Source organism: Melospiza melodia, chromosome 1 (assembly GCF_035770615.1).
Source record: "Melospiza melodia melodia isolate bMelMel2 chromosome 1, bMelMel2.pri, whole genome shotgun sequence".
Lineage (NCBI taxonomy): Eukaryota > Metazoa > Chordata > Aves > Passeriformes > Passerellidae > Melospiza > Melospiza melodia.
The window spans coordinates 164,283,561-164,297,802 of NC_086194.1; the positions used below are offsets into that span (position 1 = coordinate 164,283,561).

A 14,242-nucleotide genomic window follows, 5' to 3' on the forward strand; every position below is an offset into this window, starting at 1 on the left:
CACATCCCTAAATGACCATCTGTCTCTACAGACCTCCATTTTAATTTATCCCAGCCCACTCAGCTTCCCAAAAGGCTGAGTGGCACACCGTGAACTGCTTTCTGCTTTTTAAAACATTTTCAGTCTACTTTCATTATAAACTTCTAGGCTTGCATATTTTTCCTTCCCATTAAAACTACATGCTACTCAAATCCTGCATAGAAAACAGAAATCTTAAATTTTCTTTAGCCATTTTATGAGACTCTGCTATAACTCAGAATTTTGCAAAATGAATTAATTTACCTGGGGCCCTGTCAAAAACACTAAGATGACCTAGCAGAGTTAAGATCTTTCATTAAGGTTAAGTGTCCAGTACACCAGTGTTTTATAAAGTTTGCTATGGTCAATCACACATTCAGTTGCCTTCCCATGGAGGCCTCAGTACTCTCGTCATTCAGCTAGGCTACTCAGCTTCAAGTAAGTTCTCAGAAATTAAGAAATTCCAATTACTGATCATGTGGAAAACACACTACATGATTTTTTGATTACCTCAGAAAAATTCACTAACTGGACAGAGACAAACCCACTTCTCTAGCATTCAGCTGACCAAGAGATAAAAATTTCTTATTCCTGCAATTGCTTTCACACACAGGATACAACACTAAAAAGACTTTCAGTGTGTATAAACAATAGTTAAAAATTCACACTATCAAACCCTAGTATTTTATACACTTAATTCATCTACAGCTGTTTCCAGAGTGATCTAATCTTTATTTTATAACTCTCAATCATGGTCAAGCTTTAACTACATTTGTAAATTCTTCCAGCAGAAGCACCATAAACTCCCCAAATGGTGAAATTATTCAGCAGGTTGGTGGAACAGTCCATAATGACTGGGAAGTCCTTCAAGCACAGCGTTTCACTCACTGACATGCAGGAATCACTAACACCACATAGAGTGTTCCTTGCACCCAATAACATTCACTACAGGTGCATCTACTTATTTTAAAGCCTCAGGCCAAGCTCCATCTCTCCTTAACCATGAACAAAGTTCAGGTTTTGCTCCTCTACCACAAGATTATAGGTTTGTTTCAAATTAGAGAGTCATAGCAACTTGATGAGAAAATGATACTCCAAAAGATCCTGTTGAGTAAGACTAAAGCACAACCTTCTGCTTTAACTTTTGGCACATGGACAAAGGTCCAGGTGCATGTTTACAACAGGCAAAATCACTCTATCAAAAAGGCATCCACCCAGATATCTCTGTACACATTGTACATGTGCTTTCAGCATACTTCAACTACAAGCAAAATGTCATCACTCCACCCAGTAGTTTCCCAGTTTGAGTCATGAACCGATCATTGATTTCATATTAATGCCCAAGTCTGTAATTGTTTCCCAGCTTTATAATATGAACTGTGCTCTGCACCAGCTACATTGTATTAACTCCTCATTTCCCTCTGCTTTTCTCACAGGGAACACACAGGGAGTGTTTCAAAGCAACAGCTGCATTGCTATAAGAACAATCACACTATACCTTGCTCACTGCAAGACAAATGAGACAGTTTTAATAAGTACTTGTCAACTTTATTGATGAGTTATCTAATGGTATACACTCATCTGGACCCAATGAAGTAGCACCATTACTTGTAGGAACAAGTTATATGTCATGAAGCAATTGAGATCATGACAGAAAAAAACAAGGCAGGACAGCTCTTTATTGTTACCATCAAATGGCAGCAATAGAGAACAAAAAGTAAATAAAATCAAATTGAAAAGAAATACACAGAAAGGGAGAAAACTGCTTTGTATGCAACCAGATTTGGGCTTCCACATAAACATTAAAGCTATGGAAAAATATCCATGGTTTTTAAGATTCAAAGAGACATGAATTGCTTTCATATTTACAATATGCACAATATTCACTGATTCATTTTAAAGGAAGCTGCTTTGCTGCAACTTGTTGCCTAATTAAATAGGGTGAGAAAAACAGGAAGCTGTTTTTTCTGTTTGCTGAACTCAAGCTGCACATGAGTTCAGCAAACAGAGCAGGCTTTGCTGAAGTAAAGCAACACCATTACAGCTGTTTTAACACAAGAAAAAAAATTGAAAAACCTGTCCTAGACATGGTGGAAAAAAGCAAGCAAGGAAGCATATGGAGCACTTCAAATGAAATGGGGAGACAGGGAAGGGCAGGAAGTGAATCCGAGGGTTCAAGTCAGCAGCAAAGAACTTCATTAAACCTGCAAACTGTCAGCAAAGAAAAAAGGGCATTTCTTCTCATGTTTTCTCTGCCAGTTTAAACAAGGTCTCCTTCCAAGCACTTCCTGTGAAAGCTTGGCAACAAAACTGCCACCAGAGGATAATAAACATTTTTAAAAAGGAAGATTCAGAGAGATCTAGCATCTCTTCCCTTATAACTGTACTAGTGAGCAGACAATATTTGGGCACTTGGGCTTCTGCAAGTGACCCCACTCCAAAAGATTTTACTTCTCTGTATGCCTGAATCACATCACCTAAGGAATACCACCATTTTTTCCAAATCTGTCAGCAGACAGTTCTGGTGAACTGTCATAACAGTAAAAAATAATTTAAGGAGGTCTTAACATCAAAGAGTCTCTTTAGGCTTCTTTCATCCCTCCCTGAAAGAGACTAGAGGTGGGGGAAGAAAAACCACAACTAACCAAAGGGGCAACAAAAAAAAAAAAAAAAAAACAACACAAAACATCCCCTAAAAATTATACCATTTTAAGTGCTGCAGCCATAACAATATACTAGAAAACTAAACTATATATATCTCCATCTGCCTTGCAAAAGAATCAAAATTTTATTGTTTTGCCCAAGTAGCTTTCCCCAAATCAAATAATAAAAGTTTAATTTTGGCAAAGTCTCATATGAAGAACAATTTGCAAAAGAAATCAAGGCATTATTTATAAGGTTTGGAAAATGTAGTGTGTGAGGCCAGTTTTACAGTAAAAACAAACAGCTTTGTCAAAACATTTAAGGCAACTTCATTCAACTTTCTATTTCTAGTTAGTTATAAATTCTTGTCTGCTATAAACTCATTGTCTGTTTTAATACATTTCAACTTCATGACTAACACAGATAATATAAATACTTTTCCAAGATAAGAGATTGGACAGCAGACATAGTCAGGATATCCCACTTGCATCGTCTTAGCATCATCACTCTTCATTTAACAATTTTCCCCATAACTTTGGCACTTAGTGAGGCAAGAAAAATACAAAGCCAAAACACAACCAACAGCATCCAAGTATCTTAGATTTAAGCTACCTCCTCAGGAATTCTTAGTTAAAAGTCATCCATTCCCACTGGTTTCACAAACACCATCACCATTGCATATTACATTATTAACAACACAGGGATGGACCATCATGGTCCTGCTTACTGACAATGTGGCACAGTGTGGCACAATTTTCACATTATGTTATACTCATCCTGGCATCATTTAACTTTATTAAAATTCAACAGTTTCATAAACTGACAATTAACAAACAGTTTCTGAAGGTTGTAAACAGGCACTCTGTCATCACTGAACAAAAGCATCCTAAGCTTTTAACATCACCCTTACATTTTTCTAACAGCTGACTTCATTACCTCACTACACACTGCAGAGAACATCTCAACTGCTTTCAAGCCTATGACACTGACATGTACAAGTATTAATTAGAATGGTTTTGTTTGTTTGGCATGAGCATTGCATTCTTGTAGTTTGATTGTCATGTGTTTTTTATGCCACCAGCCTTGACTTCTGTAAGGCCTAGGACATGGTCACACCCAACATCCTTGTCACTCATCAGGGAGACACAGATTTGATGGATACAGGCTGGATGACAAGCAATTGGCTCAGTGACCACATCCAAAGTGTTTGAATCGATGGCTCAACTTCCTGCACCTGGGTCCAGGTAATTCCCTCTATCAAAAGGCTGGGGGACGAATGGATTGAGAGAAACAGTGTCAAGAAGGCCTTGAGGATTCTGGTTGTCAAAAAAAAAATTTAAAAAAAAAAAAAAAATCAGACATGAGCCAGCAATGTGCAGTTGCCAATTGTACTCTTGGCTGCACAAAGAAAAGTGTGGGTTGGAGCACTCTCCTGTGAAAGCAATCTGAGGGCACTGGGCTTGTTAAGTCTGGAGAAGAAAAGGCTCCAGGGGAACCTTGTAGCACCTTCCAGTACCTATAGGAGGCTACAACAGAGCTGGAGACTTTTTCCAACAAGAGCATGTAGTGATAAGACAAGGGGGAATGGCTCTAAACTGAAATACAGTTGGTTTAGATTAGCCATTAGGAAAAAAATCCCTATATTCTATGATTTTAGAAAATGAGGTTTTTAAAACCTAATCAAAATAGGATATCTAAATCCTAGTGCAGTCTCACAAGAAGACACAACTCTCCCAACAAACAAAACCTGCTATATTTTATTCTTTCCTGCCTTCCCCATCCCTAGTAAATCTTTTCTGTAGCACTTCAGAAAAACTAAGTTTTATATTAAGGACATTTCTTCAGGTATATTTCCCTCTATAGTCCAAAATTCTTGCTTTGAGAATAAAAAAATATCAAAAGATAATTTACCTGAAAAGTAAAATATATTACAAGAAGAAAGGAAATTATTACAATAAATTCAAGGTGGGAGCACTAGAATTCAAAATTCAAATCACATTCCTACAAAGAAAATTTAATAATAAAAATTAACCCAGCAGAGACATAGTTCAGCTCTAATATAGTTGTAACTTTACAGAATAAATTAGCTTTCTAGAAGTACAGATTGGTCATTTAAAAAGAATTACATAACTTACCAACATTCAATAACTATTCAAACTATTCCTAAAAATCACACAAAGCCCCAAATTTGATAAGCTTTTCAACTACACTTTTGCAGAGGTGTGAGTAGTATCCCATTTTCTCTATTAAAGCAGTCTCCCACTGAAAGAAAACAAATATCAATTTTCTTACACTGGTTTTATTAGGTTTAAATGTTCTGCTTTTCCAAGAATGAGCTCACTGTAAACTCCTACCTGAAAACACAAAAAAACATTCATGAAACTAAATAACCACTTTACTTTGCCTCCTTATGTTCTAAAAGATTAAATCATGCAGTCCAAACAATTTTAAGGAGCCTACTTCTACAGTCAAGTGGAGTTTTGAATGTCTCTGAGGACACGAGGTTTCACATTCTCTCTGAGCACTTGTTCCCCAGATTCATGGTTCAAAACAAACAAGCCCCCAAAATAATAATAATAGAAAACCACAAATACACCCCCTCAAAACTTTCTCAAAAGCAATCAGAATTTCTACTCTATCAGTTTTCTGCCTTTACATATACTACACATTTGAGAAATCAATATGACCTTCCCTCAGTCTCTTGTCTAAGGCTGAAGAAGTCTGGTTTTCCCTCATTAAGTGATGTGCTCTAGGCCCTTCATCACCTTGGTGATCCTCACTTGGACTTGTGGCAGTCTACAACTTCTTTCATGTACTGGTGAACCCCAAACACAGTACTTTAGATGTGGTCTCACAGCTCCTGACAGGGGGAAGAACCACTATCTTCTGGCTGCAACTTTACTAACACAGCCCAGTACGTGGCTGGCCTTTGTCACTGTGAAGCCACACTCAACAGCTCACCCACCTGGGTCCAAGGTTCTTCCTCAGAAAGCTGTCCTCTGGCCAGCCTGTACTGCTGCACATGGCAGCTCCATCCCTCCCTGGGGCAGGATTTCATATTTCTCCTCAATGAGTCACACAAGGCTCCTCCTGTGTCAGGCCACTTCTCCAGGTCCCACTGAAGGGTGACTGCTGCCAGCAGATTGAACAACTTGGTATGGTCCAAATAAACCTGATGAGATCACACTCAAGCCCACCATCCACCCAATTAAAAGATACCAAATGGCTCTAATTCCAAAACTGATCCTGGAAGGCACTGGTGCCACTTGCAACCTGAGGCCAGCTGGACTTGGCTTCATTGGTCCCCCCACTCTGGGTTGGCCACCCAGGCCATGTCCCACCCACCCTGCAGATCCCTGACCTGGTCCATCTCTCACAGCTGGGACAGAAGGCTCCCAGAGCACACCATGCCTAAGGTCTGACAGTCCTACAGACACTTGTTTAGCAGAAGTTACCTCCAGCACCATACTGATTTTTAGCTCTTAACCAAGACAAAACCAAGAAACAAAAGACTCCACTGGCATTGTAAGTTTCTATTTCTGCATCAGAAAAAGTTTTATATTTCTTCTGTTAAGAAACGTAACAAGAAAGATAAAACAAGAAAGGCCAAGATAGAGATGGCTATTTAGAAGAAAGAAAAAGCATTCACTTTCCATTTTAACCACAGCAACAACACAACTTCAGGCCTCTCTTTTCACCACTGACTAAAAGAGACAAGAAGACCACGTGCACCCACATGCACATCTATGTGTGTAAAGGGGCAAATGAAATCCTTACATTTTGTTGCTTTTTCACAGGATCATTAAAGGATCCATAATCACCACAATCAAGCCCACTGTAATCCAAAATCTTACTTGTCACAATGCTTATACAAAAGCTCAGCATTAGCCCACTGATAGCAATATTTACAACCCATTACACATAGCTATAGATAAATAACATAGATCAACACTCTCTCTTTAGAAATATAAAATAACTGTTTGTTGCACTTCTCAGCAGGGAATGGACTTCCAGCTGCACTCCTTCAGGAAAGGAAACTCATGCCATTATCTCAGGGCTTTTCCTTTGTACTCACCAATAAACTTTAGACCTCTTGGCCAGTATCAAACAAACCTGGCTGAACAGTCTCTAAGTACCAAAATATACTACTAACTGGACTCTGAAAAGTTTTCCATGAGATATAAAAACTCTATTAGCTGAGAGTCCTTTTTTTAGAACATGCTTATATTGCCTACCTTTGCACTTGAAACAATACTGATAATTAGCATTCTCAGCTTGATTCTGCCTAATGGTTTTATTGCAAGGCACTATTCCATTCAAAATGAGATGCTGTGATCTTTCTTACAATTATCCTCTGTAAATTTGCTTCACATCTGCTGTTTAAAAATATTAAAAGCCATCTTTATTCATATTGTTACAAATCATAAAGACAGTTATGAAAATTGAGTTTTACTCTTTGTAGTAAGAAACATACTGGAAATTAAATCAACCAATCTCATTCTGTTCTGAATCATTCACGTGCAGTCCTTCAGTGACACCCTGCTGAAATACAAACATGGCTTTGTGGGCTGTTTCCCCCTCTCTGTTTTCTTCAAAGCACTTTTTATTGCTTTTTAACTACGGAAGGTGTCTCCACAGGACTCAAACCTAAACATTAAACTCAGCTTCAAGTCGTGTCACTTTAAGTGTCTCCCCTCCATCAGGGCCAAGTTCCCATGACTACATGGTACACACTCTGTCAGGGTTTATCTGCACAGCATACTGAACAGAGTGCACCAAAGAGCACTTTCACAGCTTCCTAACTGATGGGTAAACATGAAGAAGCCTGTTGGGAGTTCAAAACAAGAAGCAATACTTCCCAAAAAAACATATGAGGTACCAAATGCACTAAGTACTTTCATAAATATGCCTAAAATGAATACAAATTCTCAAAAGGCAAAGCTAATTCATCTGCCATGACTGAAACTTTGAGCTACTAGAGAGTGTTTCTTATTTTTCCTAACATCAGTCACATTTAAGTAAAAGGATATTGCCTGCTTATTACAGACGAATGCTTTGACTGCTATCAAATGAAGGGTAAAACTGATTACACACTAAATGAATAAATACTGTAGCATGCAAATATAAAAGCATCCTCAGCTGCATTTTAAATACAATACACTGCTGTCAACTCCATCTGTATCACATTTTCAGTACTGTGATTGGGAGTCACCCATGTGCTCTCACTGTGGCCTCTGTATTTCAGAATGCTCACATGCCCATCTTTACATCTCTGTTGCAATTTGTCATTCATTGCAAAAGCAGCAATAATTATCCTGAGTTTTATTATCTACACAAATAAATTTTTCTTATCCGTTATTTTTAGGACAGTTTGCTATCAAAAGCCTATTTCCTCAAAAACTGAAGATTGCTTGTGGTCTGTTACATAAAAAGCCAGCTCTGAAGTACAAAGCTCTCTATGATGCAAGACTGCTTCTAACTGCCATAAGTAATAATTTACAAGATTAGGAAGAGCTGAGTTTAAGTCTAATGCTGCTGGTGCTCCCTGGATTCACCTCCTAAAAATAAAAACATATTTTAACTAAAAAATGGAGAAATGCAAAGAGTAGGATGTTATAATTTATTTGTTGCAATTATATAGAAGTGATGCTTCAAAAGTAATTAAGTGATAGAAATTTTTTCTATTATTTATTTATTTCTCTTGACACACACACACACAAAATAGATCCTACTCATTATCGCAGCCCAGGGTAATGAACAAAGTCTATACAAAGTCTATGTCTAAAACAACCAGCAAAAGTTGCTACAGAATGGAAATGCTCCTATTCTCATGCATGGTTTCACCTGCCTCCCTTGATAGAACACTCTGTCACTGGAGAAGGATCTTGGGGTGGAAAAATGTATGAAATCACCACAGAAGATCTGATGTTATGGCAGTTTCAGTGCTACACAAGTTTCAACAGAATTATAAGGAGGAAAAATGCTGTCCCCTCATCCTCATGCCAAAAGTCCCTCCTCACAGTAGAATAATAAATAAATGCATAAACTGAAGCCCACAGGGAAAGATACATATGGGAAACTGTGAAAATGATTCATACACAACACATTTTGAAAGAAAAATTTTTTAAAAGGCAAAGCAAAAAAAGTAACAACCCCATACTTTCCCTTTTCCCATCTCTAATCTTAGAGATGTATCCATGACATGAAGAAGAACATGAGAAATCTTCTCCTTTCAAGCTTTTTTAGTTTACACCAGACTTGCACCAAGAACAACAAAATGTGTATAAGGCTGAGCAGGAGCCAGACAGTCATTCTTTAGTGATGTATATGCACACATCTGTTACAGGACCAGCCCAGACTGACAGACTGCTGTGCTCACGCAGATCAGCACTGTGAGAAAAAATGAGCAACAATCATTGCAGGAATAGTGTTGGTTTGGGTTTTTTTTTAATTAAAAACCAAAACAAAACCAAAACCTGAAAGCAAAATGCAAACGTATCTGCAGCCAATCCAATTGTCAGAAAACACATTTTGAGTTTCAGCTTCTCACTCATGTGAAAAAGAAAGAAAGAAATAACATTAATCATTTAAGATGTTCAAGTATTAGAGAAGTACAACAGCAAAAGAGGCATTAAACTGCAAAATCAGCATCATCCCAACTGAAGCTATTCTTTATTTTATCATCAGCTTCTAGCTGTCCCTTCATATCTACCAGCCTGACTAAAGAGAATTTAAATATTTAAGCTTAATCTCTGTCTCCAGACAGTCCTGCACAACATCTGCTACTTTAAGAGAAAGACTCAGAACTGCCTGGTCATGATAACTGAGCTATCCCTTGAGTGCAAAGATGTCCTTTCAGCTGGAGCTGGGACACAGCAGAATGATAATCAAGACAGTCTTGTGGTGATCCCACATGTGCACTACTTAGTCTCAGAACAGATGTCATCATTCTCTAAAAATTTCAGCTAGCTCACAAAGTAATATTAACTCAATGATTAAAATCAACTTTTCAAAATCTATTTGAGTAACACAAATCATGGAGCTTCTGTGGATACAAAAGCATGTCTGGTCAAAACAAAGCAGAGGCTGTATTTTAAGAGACTGTATCAGTGATCTGTCTGTATTTACCATTTAGGCTTTTTACTTTAAAAAAGTAATTAGCCATCCATTTACATATGCAATAATTCCCTCTTCATATGATCATTACAGATTCTTATAATAGTTTGGGTCAGAAGAGATCTTAAAGAGCACCAAGCTCGACCCCCTGCCATGGGCAGGGACACCTTGCCCTGGACCACACTGCTCCAGGTCCCATCCAGCCTGGCCTTGAGCATTGCCAGGGATGGGGCACCCACAGCTCCTCTGGGCAGCCTGTGCCACTGTCTCACCACTCTCACAGTAAAGAATTTCTTCCCTATATCTAATTAAATTTAAAGCCATTCCCTCCTGTCCTGACACTCCACACCCTTGTATAATGTCCCTGTCCAACTCTCTCAACCTTTAGGCCCTGGGAGGCTGCTCTAAGGGCTTCCCACAGCCTTCTCTTCTAGAGCCTGAAAACTCCAACTCTCTCAGCCTTTCTAAAGAGCAAAGGTGTTGCATTACAAAAGAAACCTCCGACCTGCATGCAGAAATATGTTAAAAACATATTTTTTACATGAATGTCAGATCATGCTGAAGAAATCAACAGAAAGGAGTAGATTGCAAATTCTCTCAAATTCGACCTATAGTACAATATAATGGTTGTTTCTCCCTCTATGAGTTTGAGAAAAAACCCTATTATTTTAGCAATAGAATGATCTTGAAAATGTGTGTTTACTTGGAGGCAATTACATAACACTCATGTTCTAAAAAAAATATATTATAAAACAATCTTGCAGCTTTTGTTAACTACTGTTAAAGAGGCCTAAGCCTGGCTAGAAATATGGCAGGGTCTTTTTTTTTATTTTGATGTGACTGGATGATAAAAATCAAAGCTTGGTCTCTTGAAAGGAGAGAAAATCTTCATAAATTTCAGTAGTTTTAAACAATGCAACTTGCAAATCTTTGTAAATTTCAGTAGTTTTAAACAATATAGCATTAAACCTTCCTATTCAATAAACTGCTACAGAGTAGCATGTTCTTTCTACTGTCTTTGATTAATATTATGGCAGATTTAAATAAAGTTTGGGTGGAAGATTTTCTTCTGTCTGTTGCTTTAATAAGTTGAGAACAGCGAAGTCCTTTGGAGGAGCACTCCCATGGTTCTCATTTTGTGAGGTATGCCTTTGTGCTTTGTTAGGCCTTCCACTGAAAACTTACTGAATGCAAATTCATCAGAATCAGTAAACATGTCTGCTCTGATTTTTCAGTTGAAACTTGTTCCAAAATTGCACATAACTGGATGCAAAATCTCCTCTGAAAATGAATTAAATAGGAAAAAGAGTGGTAACTAGGAGATAATATGTAGCAATTCACCCAGCTAAACACACTGCCCCTCTACTGATGGACAAGCAAGTGAGAAAATCAGAAAATGAGTCCATCACCTCTTATTATTTCAGAGAACTTGTTAGTTGTGATGCAGAAACAGTAAGTTCACAGTTTTTTAATAACTTCACAGAACCAGGTAATGACATCCACACAAAACCACTTTTTTTTTCGTCACATTCTTTATGAAAAGGTTTTTCTTATCTAGCTACTGATCTGAGCTACATCAGGAACTACACTGGACTCAGAAGCTGGAAAACAGAGCTAACTTTCATTAAATCTGTTTAATTTCCCTTGCATTTCTGTTCAGAAAACAGTCCCAGTTTGCAAGGTTGCTTAGAATAAAGAAAATAATTAGTTAATCCACAAACTAGTTTACAGTTTCAGAGGTAGGTGCAGGTTGTGCTGAAATAAATTAGGTGTAAAACAACCTCAGCTCCTCCAGGCAGCAGCGCCATAACAGCACGGAGCCTGCCACTGCCTGCAAAAGTGCAGATGCAACATCCAGTTAAAAACCAAACAGCTGCAAGGAGGGAACCATCCCCTTTGCCTTAACACAGCACGCTCACCACTGAAGTTCAGGAGCTGCGTGAGGAGTTCTTAGGTCACCCACAACACATCAACAACAGCAGCAGGAGCTGCAGAACACCCACTTCAACCACGGGTTTTAATCCCGTGTTTCACAGAACTCACTGCTTTAGGTAAGCAGGTGTAGAGAAACCAGCCCAGCTCGAAAGCAGCAGCAGCAAAACGGTGTCTTCACTGTAATTGGAGCTTGCATGCACAAAGACTCCAAAGGAGCCTTTTGGTAGCCACATCCTGACTGTATGTCCCCATGCAAATTATTAACTATAAATTTGGGAGAGTTGCAGATTTTTTGCACATGTTACAGTAGAGCCTGTTTAAATCTTGTTTCCCACCAAATAAAGCTTTTTTCTATTTACAGATAATAAAAAATAATGCAAAACAAGTCCAGTTTAAACTGCAATCAGTTCAAATAGGGCACATAAAACAGTTATACAAACAAAAGAAATTCAAAGAGCAACACAAGCAACAGAAGTACCCAACATTCTTTATTCCCCGATTTATAGTCAAATCCAACATAAAAACTTCTAAAATACACACAGTCCACACAAATAGTGCAGAACACTGTGTATTTATCTTATATATTTTGTTTCTTTTTGGAAAGGCATTATCACATTCAACCTGCACTGATGTATCTCCCAAACCATGAAAGCATTACACTGTATTCTTACCCTAGAAGTAAGTTGCCAGTGATGACAAAATATGTATTATTTAACTCTGTGCATGCTGTCAAGTGTACTAATAAGCATATCAATGTCTGTACCTATTCCACATAGTTAAGAACAGGGGGCAGCAATTCTGTCAAACACTATCCTAACAGGTTGATTCTTGAGAAATCTATCAGTGGCCATGGCTTAGTTACAAGAGAAAAGAAAAACCAAACCAGTTACAATTATGGAAAAGTTACAGATGTTAATCTAGGTTACATAATGAAAATAAAATAGATAATTCTAAATGTGAACTTACAATCACTGTCATCAATTGCCCCAGACAATAGTGCTGTTACAGTTTTGACATAGACAGTTTTTCTATTAAAACTTCAACTGATCTGAATCCTGCAGCATCATATTTCCATACCCAAGACTATCAAGCAAAAACCATAATTAAATAATTAATACTCTTTCCTTGCATACCAAATGTTTTGCTCATGCCAACACATTCAGCAGAACTAAAAGACTCTATTAAATCCATCTCCTAGATACGCGCTGGCTCCTGAAGAATCGACAAATACTTGATGAACTAAGTGTATAATCCAAACCAACAACTAACTGCAACCTCTGCAACAATAGAAAAAATCTGTCTTCTTTCAGGGGCATCATGCTTGGACCTTCAAACAAGCAAAAGGCAAGAGAAGAGCTGTACACTGTCTTCTTTTAAAGTCATTTTGAAGACATTTCCTCATAACCACTGACCTAGTCCATAGGAAATCACTCTGAAACCTCAAATAGGAAGCAGTGGACTGATATTCCTTGGAAACCAGCTCTGGAAGTTTACCCATTTTCATGCTCCTATTTCTTGACAGCAGAGCAGGGTGAACATTTAAATGATGCTCATAACAAGCATGAAAAACCCCAGCACTGAGGCTTCAAGGTTGAAGTGCTGAGACCATATAATCTCTTCTGCTGCATTATTTTGCTCCTCTCCTTCCACCAATTCTGTTTTCATATTATTTCCTTCACTCCACATTCATCTCTTCATCCTTACCTCATTTCTTAAACCAAGTCTCCCTTGGCAGATTTCTGCAGTCAGAGTTCTGTGCTTACTTGATGTAATGAGTGGCTGGGGAAAACCTCTACTAATGCTCTCAAACAAAACTCACCCTTCATCTTCCCTCTGAAAATCCCAACATTCACGCATTTTTTTTCTACTGCAACAACTGACAACACTGAAAACACCAAGAAGTACCACAGCAACATATAAGTTCAGACAACTGCTTTACGCGCTAATCTTTGAGACGCCAGAGCAGGAAAGCTTTCTGTAACTAGCTCAACACAAGGGCAAAGTCCCACAATTAAAAGAGCAGATTACATGCATACCAACGCCTCTGGCTCCTGTGGATTTGGGCGGGTGGTGCTGCCCCGTCCCTGATGCTCTCTCAAAGGCGTACAGAAAAAAAATTAATAAAAAGGAACAAAAAAGAGGGAAAATGATAAAAACCAGGGGATAGGGTTTGGGGTGTGGATGATTTACCTCTTCCAGCAGCGTGACCGTGTTCCTGCAGTTCTGCAAGCGGGTGGTGAAGCTGGAGGTGGTCGGGGAGTTGTAATCCTCTGTGGTCTCGGCGATGAACTCCGACACGGTGATCTGGTCCGGCATGATCCTGCCCCACCGGTAAAGCCCAGGAGAAGCCGGGCACACAGATCCGAAGAGAGAAGCAGCCAAGTTTCGAGGGGAAAGGTGGGGGGAAAAAATAAGAAAACGGAAAAAAAAAAAAAAAAAAAAAAAAAGGAGAGGGAAGAAGATGTTAACAGCCAGCAGAGACCCGCAGCATCAAAGCACCGGAGCCGCAGAGGGAGGCTGAAGCTTGCCC

At 38.6% G+C, this 14,242-nt stretch overlaps 1 protein-coding gene across 3 annotated transcripts in view; it reads right to left on the reverse strand.

The window, feature by feature from the left end:
• ASAP1 (ArfGAP with SH3 domain, ankyrin repeat and PH domain 1) overlaps positions 1-14,242 on the reverse strand; it is a 143,901-nt gene that overhangs the window by 100,369 nt on the left and 29,290 nt on the right. For all 3 annotated transcript variants that reach the window (XM_063174241.1, XM_063174226.1, XM_063174232.1), the window contains one exon: positions 13,903-14,032. In XM_063174241.1, the coding sequence (XP_063030311.1) occupies positions 13,903-14,032 (130 nt within the window). The remainder of the gene's footprint in view (positions 1-13,902; positions 14,033-14,242) is intronic.